Source organism: Hyalella azteca, unplaced genomic scaffold, assembly GCF_000764305.2.
Source record: "Hyalella azteca isolate HAZT.00-mixed unplaced genomic scaffold, Hazt_2.0.2 contig12079, whole genome shotgun sequence".
Lineage (NCBI taxonomy): Eukaryota > Metazoa > Arthropoda > Malacostraca > Amphipoda > Hyalellidae > Hyalella > Hyalella azteca.
The window spans coordinates 274,256-298,872 of NW_025942047.1; the positions used below are offsets into that span (position 1 = coordinate 274,256).

A 24,617-nucleotide genomic window follows, 5' to 3' on the forward strand; every position below is an offset into this window, starting at 1 on the left:
CATCATCATTCGTGGATGAAACCAGGACAAATGACTATGTCGGACAGGGCAGGCTGCGAGAGGTTACAAGAAGGCCTCTTTGCAATGCATGACTGGGCCCAAGTGAACAACCTGCAGTTCAAAGGGTCCAAGTTTGAGGTTTTCAGATACAGAGGTAGAGGAAAATCTGGAATGGAGCACCGCTACTTGGCACCTGACGGCATGGAAATCGGAGAGGAGCGACTCGTTTGCGATCTAGGAGTGTTAATGAATACCTACTCAGGTCAAGTTTGGTGATCACATAGTGGAAATAACCGCAGGCGGAGATCGGGTGGATCTGGCGAACGTTCAGAACAAGAGAAGCCAAAACGATGATCACTCTTTTGAGCACTTGTAATACCTACCCTTGAATACTGCTGCCAGCTCTGGACCCCGTTCACACTCGGCGCAGTGTGGCAACTGGAGGGTGTCCAGCGAACCTTCACTTCCAGGGGCCGTATTATCAAAACTTCGTAAGTACGCAAAGTCGACTTACGAGGGGCGTTGCTATATGACAACGTAATACTAGCGGTGGTATTATATAAACATTTGCGCGGGAAAAATTCGCGCGGGAAAAAAATTAGGCTTTTAGCTAAGACTTGTGTACGAAAGTTTTGATAATGCCAAAATTAGGGTGTATTTACGTACCACAAAACTTTTTTGTCGTAAGTACAAAAAGTTACGAAGTTTTGATAATCCGGCCCCAGGATCATCGGGATGGAAGAGTTGAACTACTGGGAGAGGTTTAGGCGTCTGAGTCTGTACTCACTGCAGAGGAGACGGGAGAGCTAGGTATGTCATTAATTCCGTACACATGGAAAACGATAACCGGAATAGCACCAAACTCCGAAAGTGAGACCTTCAGGATTGAAACATACCGTAACCAGAGAATGGGAGACTGTGCAGGATTTCCCCACTATGTAACAGATCCGTGGTCAGATTTCAATGCCTGCAGAAAGGATCACTTTCCTTGGCGGGGCCCAGGCTGTTTCAGGGGCAGGGGGGCCCAGTGGATAAAGTTCAGAGTACCAAGATTGGAGCAGAGAGGTGCGGGTTCGATCCCATGCAGCTCTGTGCGACAGTTTCTATAGTCAGAATCGGCAAGGAGGCCGGACGGTTAAGCAAAGAAAATTTGAAGCAGTGAGTTGCGAGTTGAAGCCCGAAACAAGTAGTGAATGTTCTGCGATGTTGAGAATTGGCGACAGGCATACTGCCTATATAATAAGCGCTGAAACTTCTATATTATATTATATTATATTATATTATATTATATTATATTAATATATTATTTACGTCATACCAAAGGATCTAAGAAAGGGTGAGTTCACTCTGGGGACATTCAAGAGACGACTGGACGTGTTCCTGGGCACAATCCCTGATCGTCCGACCCTGCAACACAACCAGCGGCGAGAAGCAAGCAACAGCATCGTGCATCAGGTGGCCCAAATGCGCGATAGTCAGAACTAGGGGCAATCCATCGTGACCTCGGACTGCTACGTCCGAAATATATACTACGGATTAAGGTGAGGTAAATAGAAATATGAACATGAAAGTGAGAGAAATAGAATACGAACATGAAAGTGAGACACATGAAATATGAACATGAAAGTGAAAGAAATTGAACATGAACATGGAAGTAAGACACATGAAATATGAACATGAAGGTGTGGAAATAGAATACGAACATGAAAGTGTGAGAAATTGAACATGAACATGAAAGTGAGACACATGATATATGAACATGAAAGTGAGAGAAATAGAATACGAACATGAAAGTGAAAGAAATTGAACATGTAAGTGAGAGACATGATTTATGAACATGAAGGTGAGCGAAATAGAATACGAACATGAAAATGAGAGAAATTGAACATGAACATGAAAGTGAGACAAAAGGAATATGAAAATGAAAGGGAGAGAAATAAAGCATGAAAGTGAAACACATGAAATATGAACATGAAGGTGATTGAAATAGAATATGAATATGAAAGAGAGAGAAATAAAACATGTACATGAAAGTGAGACACATGAAATACGAACATGAAAGTGAAAGAAAAAAACATGAACATAAAGTAAGACATGAGGAATATGAACATGAAAGCTACAAAGATAGAACAGGTTGGAAAAAGTTAAAAACTAATGTTGCAGAGCTGTAAATTTTGCGACGCATTGTGCAGGAATGTAAAATTTTGCGACGCATTGTGCAGGAACGTAAAATTTTGAGACGCGTGAAGTAGGAATGTAAAATTTTTAGATGCGCGGTGCAGGAATGCAAAATTTTGAGACGCGTGATGCAGGAATGTAAAATTTTGAGACGTGTGAAGTAGGAATGTAAAATTTTTAGATGCGCGGTGCAGGAATGTAAAATTTTGAGACGCGTGGTGCAGGAATGTAAAATTTTGAGACGTGTGAAGTAGCTGTCTCTTATACACATCTAGATGTGTATAAGAGACAGGAACTGAACACTAAGTACGTATTAAACGATTACACTCGCTTGAACTTTCAAAAGAAATTCCGGCAGGGGAAATGCTCATGGAAAGACAGCTTCTGTTCGTCGACATCACCCAAAAATTGGACAAACTCTCTCTAAGCACATTTCTGGCATAGGCGAGTAGAGTTGAATTGTCAACTGTAGACGTATCCANCCGAACCAGATCACGCGCTTTTTATTTCTTTTAATTATATACTTTTTTATCTATCTTCTTATTGCCACACATTTCACAATACACACAACTATTCCCCAAATTGTGGCCTTTTCCTGTGTGTGTCATTACAGTGTTACATGTTTGCTTATATTACTTTTACCTAGCCATAAATATTCTAACCATACCAAGCCTAGTCCTGTCTCTTATACACATCTAGATGTGTATAAGAGACAAACACTGTGATGCACAACACTGTGATGTACAGCACTGTGATGTACAGCACTGTGATGCACAACACTGTGATGTACATCACTATGATGTGCAGCACTGTGATGTACATCACTATGATGTGCAGCACTGTGATGTGCAGCACTGTGATGCACAACACTGTGATGCACAACACTGTGATGTACATCACTATGATGTGCAGCACTGTGATGTGCAGCACTGTGATGTACAGCACTGTGATGTGCAGCACTGTGATGTACAGCACTGTGATGTGCAGCACTGTGATGTACAGCACTGTGATGTGCAGCACTGTGATGTGCAGCACTGTGATGTGCAGCACTGTGATGTACAGCACTGTGATGTGCAGCACTGTGATGTACAGCAATGTGATGTACAGCAATGTGATGTGCAGCAATGTGATGTGCAGCAATGTAATGTTCAGCACTGTGATGTATAAAATGGTGATGCACACTATAGTGATGTACAGTTGTTGAAACAGTTTTTGATATCCCAAAAATTGTGATGTACAATTTATAGTTGAGTTTCTATAGTGCACCGTATCGCCTCGTGGCTTCAATGATGAATACAATTTCTGAGGAAGCGTTAAAATTGATACCTGGGCGTCGATCAAGACCCATTAACTACATGTTAGTTCAACCTCAAAAAGTGTTCAGTAACGATAAAAACCAGATCAGCCGCTATACTTTTTTTTATTTTTTTTTTATTTTTCTCTCTTCTTCTTTTTGCCACACATTTCCTACTACACACAGCAATCCCCCAATTGTGGCCTTTTCCTGTGTGTATCATTAATGCTGGTTCTGCTTCACCTGCTGGTTTTGCTTCACCTGCTGGTTCTGCTGCACCTGCTGGTTCTGCCGCACCTGCTGGTTCTGCTTCACCTGCTGATTCTGCCGCACCTGCTGGTTCGGCTGCACTTGCTTGTTCTGCTGCACCTGCTGCTTCTGTCGCACCTGCTGGTTCTGCTTCACCTGCTGGTTCTGCCGCACCTGTTAGTTGTGCCGGATCTGTCAGTTCGGTCCAGTTAATTAAATTAAATTAATTTTACTCTAACTTGCAGCCATTCAAGAACGACGTTCATAAATTCGTATCAATTGTGAGCAGGATGACACTACACGAATCTGCTCGTATATACAAAAGACTCCGCCTGCTCTAACTGTCTGTTTTCAGATACATTGAGAGTCACTTAAGAAATTCGAATGTGAAATCAGTAGCAGGAGTTACTGTTTCTTGAAACAGCCGTTTTTCATTATTTATGTCTGAAAAATAATAAAAGACTGCTGGGAATTTGGACCTTGAGCTCATGAAAAGAGCTGGGGTCCGACCATGGTTGAACTAGTATAAGGTTGACAACCTTATTTATACTTATAGTTCAGCCATGGTTGACTCTGGTCGAGTATGCATTAACAATTCATTCCAGAACTGAAAAATATACGAATAGATACCAGAGAACAATCAATTCTTCTACTTCAATACACTGCTAAATAAATTTCAAGGTATAAAAGTCTACTTTGCAGTTTTGCAGGGAACGGTTGCTGAATGGTATAATACCTAATCGTTTTTCTTAATCATTCTAATGATTTTTCATTTCTAATCGTTTTACCTGAATTATTTTAATGTGTAAATTGGTTTAGCTAACAAAATAATGCTAGGGTATAAAATATCGATAGTCGGACCCCATGGTTGAACTCTATATAGTTGACCCAAGCGGATTTTCATCTCTCAGTTCAGCTTTCTTGTTACGTCACTGAGATCGAGAAACGTAAACAATCCCGTCATTCCCATGACGGATTGGTCGACGGGTTTGATCACATTTCGGTGATTGTTTAACACCCGACTCCCGTGATTCACCTGAGTTCAATGACGACGTCACTACTAGTTCGACCGGGTGCGCAGCCGTAGACCAGCAAATCAACTCTCAAATCAGCCCTGGAGCTAACATCTACCATCTAAAAGCTATAGATATTTTCATCCTGGCACCTTGGCATGCACTCCAACCTAGTCAATACCAGAGTGACGTCACTACTAGTTCGACCATGAGGGACGGGAGCGCAGCCGTGCACCACCAATTTTGTGCACCAATAAGCCCTGAATCGAACGCCTTGGATCTCTCCGGATATACACCAATCAGCCGTGCACCACTTGGCTTTGTCCTCCTTCGGCTTTGACCACCACCTGCCGTGCACCACCAGGCCGCGGATCGAATCTGACTTCCGGGCATCGTTAAATTACGTAATTTTACGTTCACCGCATCTGGGGTTAGGTTTCAGATAGCATAGTTCTGTTCCAAAATTTATCGTCCTTCGACAAGTGGCCGTTCGACCGAGGGCTGGTTCGACCCACGGCCTAGATACCGACGGCTTGAAGTGTTGAAGGCTTCGTTCCGGAAGGCAGGAATCATGATGGTCCATTACATCCAGGCCCCAGGGCAGTTCAACTTCAGTTGTGGTCTTCGGCAGGCGACCCTGAGGGACAACTCACCAAAAATTTTGCGGAATTCGTTTTGCCGCTGTTGCCGCTGTATGCCGTGAATCAGTCGTTCGCCATTTCAGTAGTTCAGTTCTGTCAGATTGCCCACCTAGTCGGGCTAGTCTCATGTCTGGGAAAGCTGCTGGAACAGTGGAACGGTTCGTGGCTGCTCGTCTGGAGTATATCGTTAGACCGCATGAAACTTCTGTCATCAAGATCAAGTCAGTGTGGATTTAGACGACAACTGAGTACTTTGGATGTTTTCATTAGACTGGAGAGTCAAATACGCTCTGGCAGACTCAGGCAGAGCGGCTCTGCTCAGACTCAGAGCCTCAAGCTGAGTCAAGCAGCATCTGAGTCTGAGGTATGCTGCTTGGTTGTTTATATAGATCTGCCGGGAGGCTGGGAGCCTTTGAATGCTTTGATAAAATATGGATTGATGCCTTTTGATGGACTTCTCTTAAGGGGAAGTCTATCCTAAAACATAGTGGCAAATCAGAGATTGTTTAGAATCAGTTCATTTTTAATTTCCTCATTTAATCAAAATTTAAACCAATTTTTTATGTATGATAGGTAAAGCTAGTATCCACGAGGACCACGATACAGTTGATACTTTACTGGTCTACTTATAGGAATCAAAAATGAACTAGAGAGAGTCTAAACTCTAAAAAAACTCTGCTTTATCACTATGCGCCTAAAATTTACAGATTTGGCCTTTTTGGTTTTTAGTCTCATCTTAAAGCTGACATTCTGCCCCTAGGCCCTATCCAATGGTAGGTACCATTGCCATCTCTGTACGTTGATTTGATTTATGCTTTCACAACACTACAACAGATCATGAAAGGGGGGCGGGTTGTGGGCGGGGGAGTTTTTTAACAAATTAGATAATAGATAGGAACTAATTTGCTGCCCAGCACTACTATAAAGACAGTGTTTGCTTGAGGACTGAGGAGTGAGGACTGAGGTGCAGCTCAGTAACCCGCCTGGCAACTGGCGTTGTTCCCGTTGGCGTTGTATGAGGAGGTGTCTGGTGTGCAACGCAGCAACTTTGCAAGCTAGTATGGAATATATCTACTTGGCGAGCTGCGACTGAATTTTTAGAGCCGTGGTTTTATGGATTTACCAGCCGTGATTCCATTTCTACGAGCCATGATTCTATTTCACCGAGCCGTGAATTCCATATCTCGGCCATGAAAAGCCATTTACGAGGTGCGAATGCGAATTTATTTACAAAGTTTATGCATGTGTTACCCCAAATCTCTAATTTTACCCTTAAACAGTCAAATGGCAACAATAAAATTTGTCTCTAATTTATTTATAAACCACGATTTAATCAAACAAAAATTTATGACATTCGAGCCGCGAGATTTCATACCTACTGAAATTATATGATATTAGAGCCGCGCAGCCGCAATATTTCAGACAAAAATAGGACTTTTCCAGACTAGTTTGCAAGTATTCGCTCCCACCATCATAGTTTATAGTGATAGTGACAAACCAGAGAATTTTTAGAATCAGTTCATTTTTAATTTCCTCATTTACTCAAGACTTGAACCAATATCTTATGTATGATGATGCTGGTATCCATGATACTTTACTGGTCTACTTATAGGACTCAAGAATGAACTTGAGAGAGAGTCTAAAAAAACTCTCTGCTTTGCTACTATGACCATCCTTGAGTCAGACTCAAGGATGGTGGGCCACCATCCTTGAGACTTGAGTGGAAAGTGGAATGACTGGAATCAAGCTCCAGAAACATTTAGTTTTGTATCCTTGCTACATTGAGTGTCTATTGCATTATATAATAATAATTGCAATGCGTGCAGCACTTTGTCGCGCTCTCCTGAACATTCACACTTATTGTCATGGCAAACCTATCTCCTTGCTAAGTTGCTCCTCCTAGAGTTTTGAAGCTACAGCGATGGGACATATACCATTTGATTTGTAAAGACCATACCTATCAAGTAACAAAGTCCTTTTTTAGATTTGTGCATAGTTAGGATTTGAAATGGGGGAGGTGGGAAAATGAGAAGAAAATAGGAAAATGTGTGTAAAAAAACTAAGGCAAAAATAAAAAATTGGGCTTTGTTCCTGGATTGGTATGGTCTTTACGCATCAAATGATATACGTCTCAATGTTGTACCTTGAAAACCCTAGGAGGAGATAGATTTCCACAGTACTACTCCCTTTTTTGTTCTATTAATTTTTTTAAAAAAATCATATGAACAAAATGTTCTTGTATTTTGGTTTCACCTACATATACCGGTATGAGTGAAGTTTCAGAAAGATCCGTTAGTAAATGTGGAAGTTTTTCTGGAGGGTATACCCCCCCCCCTTAATGAGCTGGACTTAGTGGAGCTGTTTCCAGGCTAAGAGAGTGTTTTCATGCTTGAATCAAGTTAAATGACATCTGGCTCTGCTCGCGTTAGAGTGAATGAAGTACTGTCAGATTCACTTCCCTTGCTGGCAGCCTTTCAGGTATGCGGGTGGTCCAAGGTGCTGCATTGAGTCCTCTCCTTTTCAACCTTATGCTAATGGATGTTCCACAACTTGCAGGCATGGAGGTGCTGCTGTATGCCGATGATATCACCATTTGTTACCAAGGCCCAACTATGGATGCTGCCAAATCTGAATCTATCATGCAGGGATATTTGGATGAGTTTCATTCATGCCATTCAACATGGGGCTTTGTTGTAAATATTAAAAAAACAGCCTTCTAGTATTTCACTGTTGAATGAGTGAAGGTACCAGTACTGCGGTATCATCACCAAGCAATCACATACCTACTGACGTCAGCATAAGCTACTTGGAATGATGCTTGATGCGATGATGCCCCACCGCCCCCACTTCTCAAGCGGGTCCCCTTCCTCACTTATCTGCGTGTTGATGTGATGCAACACATGGATTTTCTCAAATATATGGCTTCCTCAAACTGGGGTGCAAGTTCCCATTTCTTGTGTCTATTTTACTGTGTATTCATAACTTCATAAGGGCCTAGATAGATTATGGTAGTATACTCTATGGAACAGCTTCTTCTGCCCAATTAAAGTGGCTAGAGATCCTGCAGAATGCCTGTCTATGGCTTATACTTGGAGCTTGACAGACCACACCCATAATGTCTCTCCAAAGTGAGGCTCATGTTCCTTCTTTGAGTTTGAGGCTCCAATATCTGTCTGCCAGTATGTACATTTGCCTTGAATATCATCAAAATGGGTATATAAGACATAGGTAGTTGTGTTTGGTGCTACACCCTCAGGCCTCATCTCTTCAATATGGCCCAGAAATATTGCATGATTTTGGTCTCCCTCCTTGTCAAGGTCATTTCACTCCTGTGCTTGATCCATTTCCGTCTTGGAGCAGTCTGTCTTCTCTCATTTGTCTTGATTTCCAAATCCAGTTCTGAGGTCGCCATACCTTGTCTTTTCTGCTGCTCATCTGGATGAGAAATATTGAAATTACAGGGCAATTTACTGTGATGGCTCAAAACTTGTTGATGGTACATCTACTTCATGTGGTCTCTATGTTCCATTCATGAAACGAGCTGTTACTAGGAGGTTGAATCCCCATCACAACATGTCGTCTTCCAAACTGATTTTAATACTACAGGCCTTGAGGCTCATTGAAGCTGACTCCTTTTCTCAATGGGTCATCTGTTCTGACTCTCAAGTAGCTTTGCTGCTTTTGATATCACCTACTAGCACGTGTTGTAATTTTTTCTATGACATACGCAAGCAGCTCTTACGATTGAATGAATCAAAGTCAGTGCATCTGCAATGGGCCAAGGCCCACATTGCCATCACCTTCATCACTCTGCCTTGTTACCTCTACCTTGCACAGACGCCCTAGCTGTGCTTTGGTCATGCTATCTTAGTTTTTTGGGAATTGGATTGGGTTTCTGCAGTGGCTACTGATGGAAGGGGTCATCATCTTGCTTCCATTTGTTCAAGGTTGCCTCCAGTCCCATGGGTAGCATGTCATTCTCACCATATTACAGTGGTCTTAAATTGCCTTTGTCTGGGACATGTTGGGTTTGATCTTACCTGCATTGATTTGGGATGGCTGACACTCCCATGTGCCTGCATTGTGGGGTAGAAGAAACAATTAAACACTTCCTCCTGATATGATTGAACACTTCCTCCTATACAACCGTGAGAGACAGGTGATGGTATCAAGCATGAATGCCCTGGGAGTTCTTCAAATGTCTCTGTGTGTGATTCTCGGTGGAGGTAATTACCCCAGAAGAGTTCAGCACTCCAAATTGCGAGCAAATGCTACTTATCTCTCCCAAACTGGTTGCCTAGCTTTTATAGCTACTGAAGAGCACTGGATCTATCGCTGATTTGCCTCACATGTATACACATAATGAGAGACTGCTGACAATGTGGAGAGTAAGCACCAGCAGAGAGAAGAGTGCAACTGAAGTGAGAAGATGAAGTCTTTCATTAAATAATCATTGCTGAGTCCAGGTGTTACAAGTGGTCTGCGCTGGACTTCTTCTTCACCAACAAGCTATCATCATCATCAGATTGCTAAGAGTCTTATTTCTTAGGAAAACTCATACCTAATTGTCAGGAAGGCATTCGAGGCACGGTCTAATGATTGTTGGTTGATAGGCTCTGAAGTTCTTATTTCTTAATAGTATTTGGCATGAGATAATGAACTTAGGAAAAAATTAGGAATGTTTTTGGCCCAGGGCAGGCAGGGCCATAAAAAATCAGTAGAAAAAATTTGTTTTCTGTGACTGGAATGCTTTTACTACTACTGCCTAATCATGCTAATGCTAAATTGCTAATAGTACTTTATAGTAGTATGTAGTAATCTCAGTCCTGTCCTGGTGTGGTGTCTGTGAGTGTGAGATTGATGAAAATGAGCTGCTCTGTCAGATAATAAAATTCATCCATAATTTATATACCTATATGCAGAATTTATACTAAATCATTCAATGTACTGAAATAATTGTTTTACATAATGTATGACTGGCTGAGGACGACAGTTTGCAGATGGCGGTGGATGAGTGGCGCAATGGGAATGCAGGTATTGCTTTGCCCAAGGACGCAAGTTTGGGCCGGCAGAGGACTTGGGATGGGCCTGTGGCTGCGGCCTTCGCAGCGCGGCTTTTAGAGGCAGCGGACCAAATATCCAGGGCTTGTCTACTTGCGGCGGGGAGGAGAGAGAGTGGCTTGTGGCTTCACGCTATTCATTCGGATGCTCTTGGAACACTTCTAGATCCCGACTCCTTCCGCGTCTCAATTGCTCTTCGAGTTGGCGCAAATGTATGCGAACCCCACTCTTGTCGGTGCGGAAAGCGGATGGATGCACGAGGGCTGCATGGCTTTTCTTGTAAGTACAGCGCTGGGCGACATCCGAGACACTCCATGACCCTCGGAGTCAGTGTAGGCCACCATCAGAGGCGTTAAGGTCGGGGCCCTGATCATTGACATGAAACCATTCCCTGTTTTTAATTAATAAAATCAATTCCTTTTTTTTTTTGTTGGAATGGTGAGTGTGGGAGGCCTTTAAAAAAAATTAGGACAAATCTAAGATATTCTTACATCATACATGTCACTGTGTCACTTTTTAAATTTAGGAATTGAAATTACATATGATAAATTTGTCATCTATGGTCCAATCTTGAATATCCAATGGAATTTTTCAAAAATTGTGGTTAGTAAAAAATAATACTGGTACCTATCTTAGATTATTCACTTTCAAAAATCTTGAACAAAAATGAATAATTTTAATTTTCTATGAGCATGAGGGCCATTGAAATGGGTAAAATAGTCTGCAAGCTGGGATATTTTAGGCTCACTTGTGAGTTGCTTCTGTCAGGTGTCTCCAGTTAGGGGTATATGGTGGTGACTATGGTCCAAAATAAATACCATAACTATGGTCAAAACCATTTACCAAACTAAAGTGAAAATAGATGCCTTATTTTGAAAACTATCTAAATACATATATAACCCTCATGAAAATTATTATTGCAGGTTGCAACACATTGTTTATCTTAAACTTAAATTATTATTTATATTTTTTTTTACTTTTATTAGGTACCTTAAAAACAACAGATTTACTTAAAAGAGTTTTCTTTGATTTTTTATGCTAATATAAGAAATTTTTATAGTAAAACAAAAATCTATAATTTTAATTGACACTAGTGAGTAGTGAGACTTTTCAAGAAATAAAATTTTTCAATTTCAGAATGAATAATTGAATTTTATGGATACATTAATATGATCTAATTCTCTTAATTTATATGTATCTGGATTTCCTGTTTATGTACTTGGAATAGCAGGTAAGACCCAGATAAATATGATTGCTAGCCAGCTTTCATACCCAGTTGGAAATTTCATTTTCTAAAATCTATGACTATTGATAGTAGCAATGGAAGCTGTGTAGAAATAAACAAAGATGTTTTGACAATAAAAAAGTGTTTTTTAAGATAGTACTGGTAAAAGTTTGCTTTTTTTTTATTTTCATCTCATGTAAATTTCAGATAAGTGGTTTTGCTTCATTGATGGCTGGGTGGCCGTGGTGGGCTGCTGGTGCAGTGCTGCTGGTTGTCTCCCTAGGATTTAACTGCTGCTCTGCCATCATCTTGGCACTCATTGCCTTCTTTGCTGGGTGACTGGACTTGCTGTTTATTTTATGATTTACATTTATTTACTTAATTAATTCGTAATGTACTTGGTAGCAAATATTTGCCTTGAAAACTTTTGTTGGTAAAATTCTCTCTTTCCAATAACAATGCAGGTTAAATAGACATTGTGGATACTGTCTTTAACAAATATATATGAAGATTTAAAAATTTTAGTTGAATCACCTCCTACCATCTGAAGATGCCAGAGAATTTGCAAAACATCACCTGTTTATTAGCGAGAACTTTTCTTCAATTTTGTGCATAATTAATTAATGTTTTATGTTCATTTCTAAAAATTCCTTAGTTAGTATCTTTCCCCTTGGAGGGGCTAGGTAGGTTGCAATAAGTTTATACTGGTGTTGTTTCAACTTAAGTCTTTAGCTTATCAAACTGGAATATGAACTGTTGATTTATAGCATATTCAATTCAGTTAATCATTTTTGTAACAGATAGTTTTTGAGCCTATTTAAGTTATTGAGCAGTTATTTCTGATTTGATATCATATATAATTAATTAAAAAAAATTAAATTAATTATTACATCTAGATTATTACATTTACTAATTAATTAATTAATTTTTTGCATCAGATGCATAGTGTCAGTGCGGTGGTGTTTTCTTGTTGAGTCGGAAGGCTGGTGGTGCGCTGTGCATCGTTCACATGTCCGCCCTTTGCTGTGCCATGCTGGCATCAAGGTAAGTTTACTTTGTGGATGATATGCCTGCCTGAAATTATTCACATTTTTGTTCAATTCAAAATGCCAAATATTCTATCTTACTCCTCTCACTGATGTTGACATTGTCATATTTGTGGCTGTATTAAGCCCTAAAATACTAATGTAATCCATTTATTACCCTGAAAAATTGATGAATTATTTATCCCTCCTGGGAAAATTATTCCAAAATTTTTCAACTACTGTAGTACTATCAAGATTAGATTTATAACTGTAATAATTTTTTTATTTTTATATATATTAAAACTATGTTTTTCTTGAACATGGCAACTTTATTCAAGATTTAATATATTTTGCCTTATAGCATACAATTTCAAATCATTGTGTGTTGTAAATGAATAGATATCTGTGCACAGGTTGCAAGCTCCATGTCCGAGGACAATGGCAGGACTCTGGACATACAAGACCGGCGCATTACAGGCTCTCCTGTCATCGATGAGCAGATCCAGCAGGTGAAATATGTTTATTATATAAAACATTGACGTGTAAGACAAGGTGATGAGTGTACATATCGTACAAAACATTGACGTGTAAGGCAAGGTGATGAGTGTACATATCGTACAAAACATTGATGTGTAAGGCAAGGTGATGAGTGTACATATCGTACAAAACATATAGACTTGTAAGGCAAGGTGATGAGTGTACATTTTACCATGTATTTTGAGTTAAAAATGACAGTAAATAGGACTATTAGGACATGGACTATTGATATTTAAATAATAGGACATTGACTATTGATATTTCCTAACATTCTAACATTTATCCTGTGCAGTTTGGAGTTACATAAAGCATTGGAATTCTTACTAGTCAATTCTTGGCTCTATAATGTATGTAGTGTCTCATCAAGATTATATGTTTGTGAGTCTGGTTCTAGGGCGTATTTGCTTTTTTTTTTTGAGAGAACAATGCTTGCTTTTTATGTCTTGTCTTCGTTCATCGGTTTGAAATTTTCAAAACCAAAATTAACTTCATTGCTTTCCAGGTCCTGTCATATATATTCCGTGACTTCATCTACCCATGGTACGGCCGCCTATCTTCAAGTCCTGGCTTCACCAACCAACTTCATCACTCACTGCATCAGTGTCTGTTGGTGCTGGCAAACAGGTGAATACTGGCACCTTGTGGTGCTGGCAAACAGGTGAATACTGGCACCTTGTGTTGCTGGCAAACAGGTGAATATTGGCACCTTGTGGTGCTGGCAAACAGGTGAATATTGGCATCTTGTGGTGCTGGCAAACAGGTGAATATTGGCACCTTGTGGTGCTGGCAAACAGGTGACTATTGGCACCTTGTGGTGCTGGCAAACAGGTGACTATTGGCACCTTGTGGTGCTGGCAAACAGGTGACTATTGACACCTTGTGGTGCTGGCAAACAGGTGAATATTGGTACCTTGTGGTGCTGGCAAACAGGTGAATATTGGCACCTTGTGGTGCTGGCAAGCAGGTGACTATAATAACAACTTGTACTTCGTGCATACAAGTATAACAATATGAAGGCTTAGTTTATCGTATGTGCAATGTTACACTAGCGAACGCAATCGTTTATAAAGGGCAGAACTAGTCTGGTGTGCTTAGCATTGCATTTGCATCAATGTATTCTCAGCTGTGAATATGAAAAGACTTTCAATTCAATACCAAGTATATGAACCTCAGCTACCCAGTACTAATTAGTTGCGTCATTGGTTCCAGGTTCAATAAATGCATATTTAACGTCTAAAATTCTAGTTCAAGTATAAGAACACTTAACGCAATTCTCATTTCAAGCATTTGAATGCCAAAATAATGATTTACCTTCAAATTTAAGCAATAGAATGCCGAAATACTGAATTACCTGTCACTTTTAGCATTAGAATGCCGAAATAACGACTAACATTCTATTTTAGGTAGTAAAACCCAACATTAACGCAATTTGCAGGTGTAAAAACGCTGACTGGGCGACGTACCTGACGACACGTCTTGTGGACGACGTAGCAGGGCACTTACGTCTGTTCAGAGAGGCACGTCAGGCCGTGCAGGCGCGTCAACAAAGCCACGACCTCGTCACGGCCTTCTTCGACAAGGAGGCCGAGCGCGAGCGCGACATTTGTCGGGACAACGTCTGCCTCAAGGAGGACGCCGAGAAGGGTCGGCATTCTATTGGAAATGACTTCTTATTCTTTTATTGTTTATTCATCTATACATTGTTATTTATTCATGTACCTATTACACCGAGAAGGGTCGGCATTCTCATGGAAATGACTATTTATTCTTTTATATTTATTGTTTATTCTTCTATACATTGTTAGTTAGTTATTCATGTATTACACCGAGAAGGGTCGCATTCTCATGGAAGTGACTATTTATTTTTACATATTCCATTGTTTATTCTTCTATACATTGTTATTTATTCATGTATTACGCCGAGAAGGGTCGGCATTCTCATGGAAATAACTTCTTATTCTTTTATGTTTTATTGTTTATTCTTCTATACATTGTTATTTCTTCATGTATTACATCATTTTTATTTAGTTATGGGTTTGATTTCCTTCTGGGAGATCGTGGAAATCTGTGCCCATAAAGGCTGTGGGAGTTCTTTATCAATTAAGTTTTGATTCGACCATCTTGGCAATTCTCATGGATATTGGAAATTATCATGGCTGGTCGTGGACATCTAAGTGGCGATAGTTGATCTCGCAAGTGAAATTTGCGTCTTGTTTTATAACATTTAATGTCTTGCTACTTATTCACTCCTTGGTCAGGTAATCCATTATTACCCGCAGATTACCTCAGTGACAACAGACATGGTAACCCTCCATTACCCGCAGATTACCTCAGTGACAACAGACACGGTAACCCTCCAATACCCACAGATTACCTCAGTGACAACAGACACGGTAACCCTTCATTACCCACAGATTACCTCAGTGACAACAGACACGGTAACCCTTCATTACCCAGATTACCTCAGTGACAACAGACACGGTAACCCTTCATTACCCACAGATTACCTCAGTGACAACAGACACAGTAACCCTCCATTACCCACAGATTACCTCAGTGACAACAGACACAGTAACCCTTCATTACCCGCAGATTACCTCAGTGACAACAGACACGGTACCCCTTCATTACCTGCAGATTACCTCAGTGACAACAGACACGGTACCCCTTCATTACCCACAGATTACCTCAGTGTCAACAGACACGGTACCCCTTCATTACCCGCAGATTACCTCAGTGACAACAGACACGGTAACCCTTCATTACCCACAGATTACCTCAGTGACAACAGACACGGTAACCCTCCATTACCCACAGATTACCTCAGTGACAACAGACACGGTAACCCTTCATTACCCACAGATTACCTCAGTGACCTGCTGGAGATCGTGGTGTATTTCCTGCTGCCGCCCGACGAGTTCTCCAACGCGCCCCTCAAAGCCATCGTCATCGAGCTGCTCGCTTCGTCCGTTCTTCGTCCTCTGATCCGCACGCTGTCTGATCCTGACCAGATCAACAGGATGATCGTCTGGGCGGTAAATTACAAACACTTTTTAATTATCTTTATGATTTTGCATTGGAAAATCTTACTTTTTATAGGTACATTGGTGAAATCGGCTCAAAATCCAAACATTTTTTATTTATCTTCGTTGATTTGCATTGGAAAAATCTTACTTTTTATAGGTACATTGGTGAAATCGGCTCCAAAATTCAAACATTTTTTGGTTATCTTCATGATTTTGCTTTGGAAAAATCTTACTTTTTATAGGTTTTTGTACTTTGGTGAAATCAGCTCAAAATTTTTCTCATCTTGTTCCCGACGAGGGAGTACCTATCTTAAATTGATAAAAATTTGATTCAATAAATATAAACATTTTTTCAAGAATACATTCGCTTTGGTTTTTAATTCATTAGGAATTCGAGAATCTTTGTGTTGCCCCTCCTCGGTGATCTGAATGGACTTTATATTTAAATTTAACTGTACTATACGTATTGATCATATTTACAATCTACTAGCCCATTTCCCTGAACTTTTCCCTTATTTCAGTCTATTTTCTTGAAACATTAATTTATTTCAGCCCATTTCCCTGAACTTTTCCCATATTTCAGTGCACGGACATCCCCATCAGCACGGAGATGTTCGTGAACGTCATCAAAATGACAGCGCAGATCGAGGAGCTCGACGCCATCCGCACTTTAGTGTGTCGTGAGCTGACACACTTACGGTCCCAGGACTCGGGCGGGCGGGAGGAGGGCACTGAAGTCAAGCAGCAGATCAACAGCCTCGACTTTCTTCGTAAAAATATTGATGCCAGAATCAACAGGCTTGATAAGGGAGCTGACACTGACTCCATGGGTGAAGAAACGTCTTTTTTAATCAATATTTTGTCGATTTTTTCGATTTTTGAATCAATTTTTTCTTAATTTTATATTTTAAATCGATTTTTTCGTATCGATATGTTGTCAATTTAAGGAGTTCATTGGATACATGTTATGATGTGTGATAGATTTGCTCGTACCATATATTAACACGTTGACTACGATTGCTTCATCTTGTACTATTATTTCATTTTTTGTACTTTTTTTTAAGCAGGGTTGCCGGACGGTCATTTTTCCCGGACAAATTCCGTGATTTAGTTTTTCTCAATTGCGTTGGCCGGCTAAAATTTATGATAGGGGTACTTCCTAATTAAATTTTAAATACATCAAAAAGAAAATAAATGGAATTTTTATAACGGAATCTGCAAATAAACTAGTATACATTGAATTATCGGCCTTTTTTGTTCTCGGATTTGGATGATTTTAGGCAACCTGAATTATGAACCACTACCTCCTGGAGAAGTACATTTCGTGATACGCATATGTACCAATACATTTCATGTGCGCAAAATATATACTCATCTTGATGTTATTTCTGAAGTTAAAAATATATTATTTGTGCAGGATTGTCCGTTAATTACGAGGTGTCTGAGGCGCGAGGGAAGCTCTTCCAGTTGCCGTTGGATGCCATCTTGAAAAATTCCCTCACACTTGACCACTTCTTGAACTACCTTGCGTCTGTAGGATACCATCACTACCTCAACCTCTACCTCAACATAGAGTGTGAGTACTAACTACTTCATGCTACCATCACTACCTCAACCTCTACCTCAACATAGAGTGTGAGTACAGACTACCTCATGCTACCATCACTACCTCATGCTACCATCACTACCTCATGCTACCATCACTACCACATGCTATCATCACTACCTCAACATAGAGTGTGAGTATTAACTACTTCATGCTACCATCTCTACCTCAACATAGAGTGTGAGTACCGACTACTCCATGCTACCATCTCTACCTTAATATAGAGTGTGAATACTAACTACTTCATGCTACCATCACTACCTCAACATAGAGTGTGAGATCTCAACATTTTGTGAAAACTACCTTCTGACTTAGTTTGTTGCTCTATTGTGGAATGAAGCTACTTTTTTTCTAGATCAACTTGAAATGTTTTTTTTTTGTGTTACGAAGCAGCTTTCAAATGAGCGTGCGTTCAAATAAACGTTCATCCAGAATTCGAAATCAATTATTTTTATGTCCATTTTGCTTCCAAATGGACAGTTGGAATCAGGCGAGTATTTCTCACTATGGCACCAAAATATGACCCATATTAATGCAAAATTTGCCGACTTGTGCAGAAGATGCAGAAAAATCTGCCCCACGTTTCAAATGTAGGCATTTTCCAGGCTGGCGCACGACGGTGAGCGAGCGCTTCTGCGCCCTGGAGCTGGACCGTCTCCAGCACCTGGAGGCTGAGGCGGTCGCTGCCGCTGCGGCGGATGCCTGCCGTCCCTATGGCGACCCTGGTCGTCCCTACAGCGACTTGGACGTCGCCCCCACAGGGACCGTCCGCCGCAACACGGGCCACGCTCGTCAGGCCATGTCAAACATTTCGTCGTCCCTCACCTCCAAGAACAACAACAGTAACATCAGCAGCAGCAGTAAAAACATTAACAGTAGCAGTAAAAGCAGCAATATGAGTGGCAAGTCCTCAGATACTACCACCACCATGCCCCCCAGCAGGAGCAGTGTGAGCAGCTTACCAGGACTCTGCCACGACCACTTCAGCGCACACGACCTGGCGCCTCATAAAGTCGAGGCTGAAGTCATGTATGAACAATACCTCAGTGAGAAGGTCGGCCATATTAGTATTTTTCTTTTATTATTATTAGTATTATAATTATTTCTTTCTTTTAATATTATTGATAGTATATAATTTTTGTTACAGAGAAAACAAGCTGCTTCTTATTTCTATATCTGTTTTTTTTTTCATAGAGAAATAATGAGATTGACGATAGGTACGGGAATTAATTAACGTATAACGATCATGCCGGGGCCGATGTTATTTGATTTCCTCTAGAGTTTATTTTCATTTTTTCATTATTCTTGTAATACAGTAATGATGACCAAGTTGATTATTTATAATAATATCACCATTATAAGATGGTGCGTACTTGCGTCCTTATAATGTGTATAGTTATTTTAATGAAAATGTCAGAAGCTTTATATTGTACCTATTGATGGTATTTTGTTGCGGGTTCAAGGGTGCCTATGATGTTGAGGGCCTGAATGAATCTGCTGTGTAGATGAATATCGTTTGAAATAATAATAAAAGTTATACAAATTTATTCATCGTTTAAGGCCAATTTTCGGGTGGTACATGAAACAGTTCTGAAATTATCTTGATACCGTACCACTTTTTTCATTTTTAAAGGTAAATCCTGTGGTGGTAGATGAAATCATATTAATTATATTACTTTATGTAATTTATATCAAAATTAAATGAATATATTTCTGACTGCAGGCCAATCCACGGGTTGTTATCGACGACAGCATCGTGAAGCGCCTGATCCTGCGGCTGCGCTCTGAGCACGTCACGGAGACCTGGTTTGACGAGGTGCAACAGGCGCTCGTCAACACCATGATGGAGAACGACCTCTTCCTGCCGGGCTTCAGAAGGTATTCTTTCATGATTAATTACATTTATTATTATCAAATATATAATAGTTTTAGTATAATGTAAGTTTTATTTTAATAGTCTAATAATAGTTTTAGTTTAATAGTCCAATAATAGTTTTAGTTTAAATTCTAAGAATAATTTCAGTTTAGTGTAGTCTGATAATAGTTATGGTTTAGTACGGCGTAATAAGAGTCTAATGTATTAATGGCCAGTATATAATTTTAATGTAATAACGGGTTACAGTTCGGTGTGGTATGTGCGGTATAAATCGGGATTGTTTAGTTATAAATCAATACGAGTCTAATGTGTGGCATATATAATCAATATATGAGTCTAATGTACTAGTGGCTATTATATAATTGTAATGTAATAACGTGTTGCAGGTCGGTGTGGTATGTGCGGCTGCTGGCAGAGCTGGACTTGCTGAGGGACACGTCGCGGTCTGACGACGACGACTCGCAGGACGACGCCAGCCTCGCCTCGTCTGAGCAGGTGCACGTCTCATGACGTCAGCTGCCTGAGTGGTGCACGTCTAATGACGTCAGCTGACTGAGTGGTGCACGTCAGCTGACTGAGTGGTGCACGACTAATGACGTCAGCTGACTGTGTGGTGCGCGTCTGTCTCTTATACACATCTAGATGTGTATAAGAGACAGGTGGTGCACGTCTAATGACGTCAGCTGACTGAGTGGTGCACTTCTAATGACGTCAGCTGACTGAGTGGTGCACTTCTAATGACGTCAGTTGACTGAGTGGTGCACTTCTAATGACGTAAGTTGACTGAGTGGTGCACCTCTAGTGACGTCAGTTGACTGAGTGGTGAACGTCCTGACGAATAAAATATTATTCATCAAATATAATTAAAATGTGATAATTCTTTCCCTTTTGGGTAATTATTCAAGTTGTTGAGGTAATGGAACTGGGGAAATAGAATTACGGTATTTTTTAAGTTAATGTGTGTTATGTGTTAGGTTTCTTGTGATATTTAAATTTTGTAACAAAGTGGAAAAGTTTGTGTTAATTTTCATGAAATTTGGATGATCTCAATAATCGAAGGCACCATAAATATTTATAGTAAATATTCTGCTATGAAACGAATTTTTATTATTGCAATGGATAAATAAAATGGTCAAATAAATAATTACAATGGATATATTCACAATGGAAATTATCTATTGACGTTTTCAGTGAATAAATAATATCATGCCATTAAAAGTAAACCTTGTAGTTAACGGAACAAGATGGAAACCTTCATAAATATCTCTATATATATATAGGGGCTATATAGATATAGGCTGTCTATATTTATGTAAACAATATAAATAAGTATATATTTATTTTTCATAAATATCTATATTTTGATATATATATATTTAGGCAATATAAATAAGTATATATATTTTTCTCTAGAACGGAGGTGGGGGATCACGTGCGTCCTCCCACACAGGCTCCCCCGCGCCCTCACTTCACGCCTCCCCCGGCCACACGAGGACGCCTTCCCTCTCCGCCCGCCCCTATACCCTCAGCGCTGCCATCACTGCCGCAGGTTACCCTCGCCTAATGAGGCTTTGATGCTTAACCTGACATCATGGCTAAAATAAATTAGTATTACCCGATGCTAATTAATATTTCATATTTAATTGAATGAATAGACGTTCTGTGCATGCTAATTAATGTTTCGTGTTTAATTGAATTAATAAAAATTCTGTGTATGTACAAAGAAAGGTAGTGCGTGAAGGCACCAGAATACAAGTCGTGAACCAGGCAGGGCCTTTTTTCCGGACAAATTCCGCGATTTATTTATTTATTTATTTATTTTTTACTTGCGTTGGCCGCCAAAAATTTATGATATCGGTACTTCATTATTAAATTATGAAAAGTGCGAAAAAAGGAAAACTAAATTTTTTGCACTGGAATTTACAAATTTACTAGAATATATGGAATCTTAGGCCTTTTTGTCCGCGGCCTTGGCCGTTTTAATGCCATCTGGCAGTCGTGTTGGCTGTTGAGTTCTGCCCCACTCAACATGAACAAATAGTTTTTAATAATGTTTCATATTTAAGTGAAATAGAGTAGTGCGCGTGTGTAATGTTTAATAATTAATTAAATAAGACAAAGTTGCATGTATGAGCAGAAGTGGTGCGTGAAGGCACCAGAAGTCACGCTGTGTACCAGGCATCAGGGTTAAAATAAATATTTTTTTATTGATTTTTCATATTTAAGTGACATAGAGTTGTGTTTGTGTGTAATGTTTAATATTTAATTGAATAAGACAAAGTTGTACGTGTGTGCAGAAGTGGTACGTGAAGGCACCAGAAGTCACGCTGTGTACCAGGTTCGCGTGGTCCACAGAGATCCCTCAGGCAAGGAGGAACTATGGCACGTCTTCCGGCGCTACTCGGACTTCCATGATTTCCATTTAGCCATATCCTCTAAATTCCTGGATTTAGGATCCCTATCCTTCCCTAGCAAGAAAATGCTCAATAATTTAGCAGCTTGGTTCCTAGAAAAACGAAGGACTGAATTAAATGAATGGCTTAGCGCCATCGTGTCGCCTCCGTCGCTGCAGAGCCATCCTGGGCTGCAGGATCTCATGCTTAGGTTCCTTGACCACACGCCGTACCACCAGCAATACACGCTCGCCAAGAGGGTGAGTCAAGTGGGTCATGTTAAGTGGGTCATGTTGAGTGGGTCATGTCAAGTGGGACATGTTAAGTGGGACATGTTAAGTGGGTCATGTAAGTGGGTCATGTCAAGTGGGTCATGTTAAGTGGGTCATATCAAGTGGGTCATGTCAAGTGGGGCATGTCAAGTGGGGCATGTCAAGTGGGACATGTTAAGTGGGTCATGTCAAGTGGGTCATGTCAAGTGGGTCATGTCAAGTGGGTCATGTCAAGTGGGTCATGGCAAGTGGGTCATGTCAAGTGGGTCATATCAAGTGGGTCATGTTAGGTGGGGCATGTCAAGTGGGTCATGTTAAGTGGGTCATGTTAAATGGGGCATGTCAAGTGGGGCATGTCAAGTGGGGCATGTCAAGTGGGGCATGTCAAGTGGGGCATGTCAAGTGGGGCATGTTAAGTGGGTCATGTTAAGATTTCACCAGAACTTCGAACTGATCGTAACATTTTTGTTTGGAATTGAAGTAGGTATATTAACTTGCTACCTACTAATAATGTAATAATAATAATAGTATTTGGTATTTTTCTTCAGCCAAATGTGGAGTATCTAAATAACTATAACCATAAGATAATGTCAGTTGGCATATTTGATCCAGTGGTTGAGATCAACCTAACGAGTTTATGCTTTCCCGTCCCGACGCTGTGCTTGTCAATAATGGTTAAAATTAACCTCTTAATGGTGCGTGGTTGAAATTAACCCCTTAATGGTGCGTGGTTGAAATTAACCCCTTAATGGTGCGTGGTTGAAATTAACCCCTTAATGGTGCGTGGTTGAAATTAAACCTTTTTCACCCGCAGGTTGAGGAAGGGTTAGGCGGTCTCCGGGTGGCAGTTCGTGCCATGCCAGACACGGTATTCAACACTGTTGATGGCATGGTTGATGGCGCGAGAAGATTCATCAACAAACCGACATCAGCTGTACCTGCTGACGTGCCTACATCCTTGAGGTGTCAGCCATCAGAGCTGCTGACACGAGGAAGTGTTGATTTAGAAGCTGACGACAACATTCCTCTACGGATATTGTTGTTACTCATGGACGAAGTATTCGAACTCCGCAGCAAAGACCAGTGGTTTAGAAGACGCATCGTGCTTTTCCTGAGACAAATACTGAAGGCAATGTTCGGGGATATTGTTAACCGTCGTATAATAGACTTTGTAGGATATATCACCTCACCTGAACAAGTTGCTGATTATATTAAAGCCTTCAAAGACTCGGTGTGGCCCCATGGGGAGCTGGCCCCGCCGTCCGCGCCACGGGACCGCGACACGCAACTTCTCACGCAGGTCAATTATGCATTATTCATTTATTATTATTATTTTTATTATTAATATTATTATTATTGTTACAATTATTCCAATTATGGAGTGCAATACATGAAATACCTATACTAGTATACAAGCCTACATACGTTTAGGCTATTTGTGTAAGATGTGTTTTCTAGAGTGCGTATAAGTCAGCTCATAACCCCCGTGCAGGTGTCAGCACGGCTCTGTCTGCTGTCAAGTATCAGCGATGAGCTGCGTGCACTGCTAGGGTCGCAGACGTCAGGACGTGGCGTGTTGAGCGTGTACGAGTGCGTGCAGTGGCGCGTGTTTAACACGCGTCTGCTGCACGTGTTGCTGCAGGGGCTTATTGAGACCGTGTTGCAGCCGTATAGGCAGGCTGCTCCACTTATACGGTGTGTATATTGATAAATACTTAGACTATTAACCTAATAATATAATTATTGAGACCGTGTTGCAGCCGTATAGGCAGGCTGCTCCACTTATACGGTGTGTCTCTTCATAAATACTGTAAATATATCAAATAATAAAATATAATATAGTATTTTTATAGCATAGTATAGTCTATAATATAGTTATAGACTATAGATGAATTGAGGAGCCAATATATATATATATACATATATATATAATATAGTATTTATATAATATAAATACCTACTATATTATAAATAAATTAACCTAATAATAAAATTATTTGCGATATTAAATCACACGGCATTACCACAAAACTCGCCCAGGTTCCCATAACGGCCGATTTCTTGTCTGATTGGTGGTTTTAGCCTGTAAAACTGTCAGTGGTTTCAAACTCCTAATATTTTTGATGGTATGGCCCCAGGACTATATATATTAAAACGTATACCGTACGTATATAATTTGTCATGTTCTTGGTCCTATCATTGGACTGAAAATTTTATTATA

General features: G+C 40.2%; 1 protein-coding gene across 1 annotated transcript; it reads left to right on the forward strand.

The window, feature by feature from the left end:
• Positions 1-11,603: 11,603 nt before the first annotated feature.
• Positions 11,604-24,104, forward strand: LOC108664360 (sorting nexin-13). Its single transcript, XM_047883140.1, has 17 exons — positions 11,604-11,667; positions 11,869-11,996; positions 12,600-12,705; positions 13,100-13,195; positions 13,726-13,847; positions 14,659-14,867; positions 16,086-16,258; positions 16,833-17,079; positions 17,667-17,825; positions 18,461-18,525; positions 18,763-18,909; positions 19,579-19,733; positions 20,118-20,226; positions 21,145-21,280; positions 22,029-22,402; positions 23,211-23,696; positions 23,889-24,104. Exons 2-17 carry the CDS (start codon positions 11,890-11,892, stop codon positions 24,102-24,104), a joined length of 2,907 nt encoding a protein of 968 aa, XP_047739096.1. The 5' UTR covers positions 11,604-11,667; positions 11,869-11,889.
• The last annotated feature ends 513 nt before the right edge of the window (positions 24,105-24,617 follow it).

Excerpts from the sequence above, each read along its gene's own strand:
- LOC108664360 (XM_047883140.1), top strand. The coding sequence starts at position 11,890 with ATGGCTGGGTGGCCGTGGTGGGCTGCTGGTGCAGTGCTGCTGGTTGTC. Across the intron at positions 16,259-16,832 it reads ACAGGATGATCGTCTGGGCG|TGCACGGACATCCCCATCAG; the intron begins GTAAATTACAAA and ends CCCATATTTCAG. Across the intron at positions 18,526-18,762 it reads ACCGTCTCCAGCACCTGGAG|TCCTCAGATACTACCACCAC; the intron begins GCTGAGGCGGTC and ends ATGAGTGGCAAG.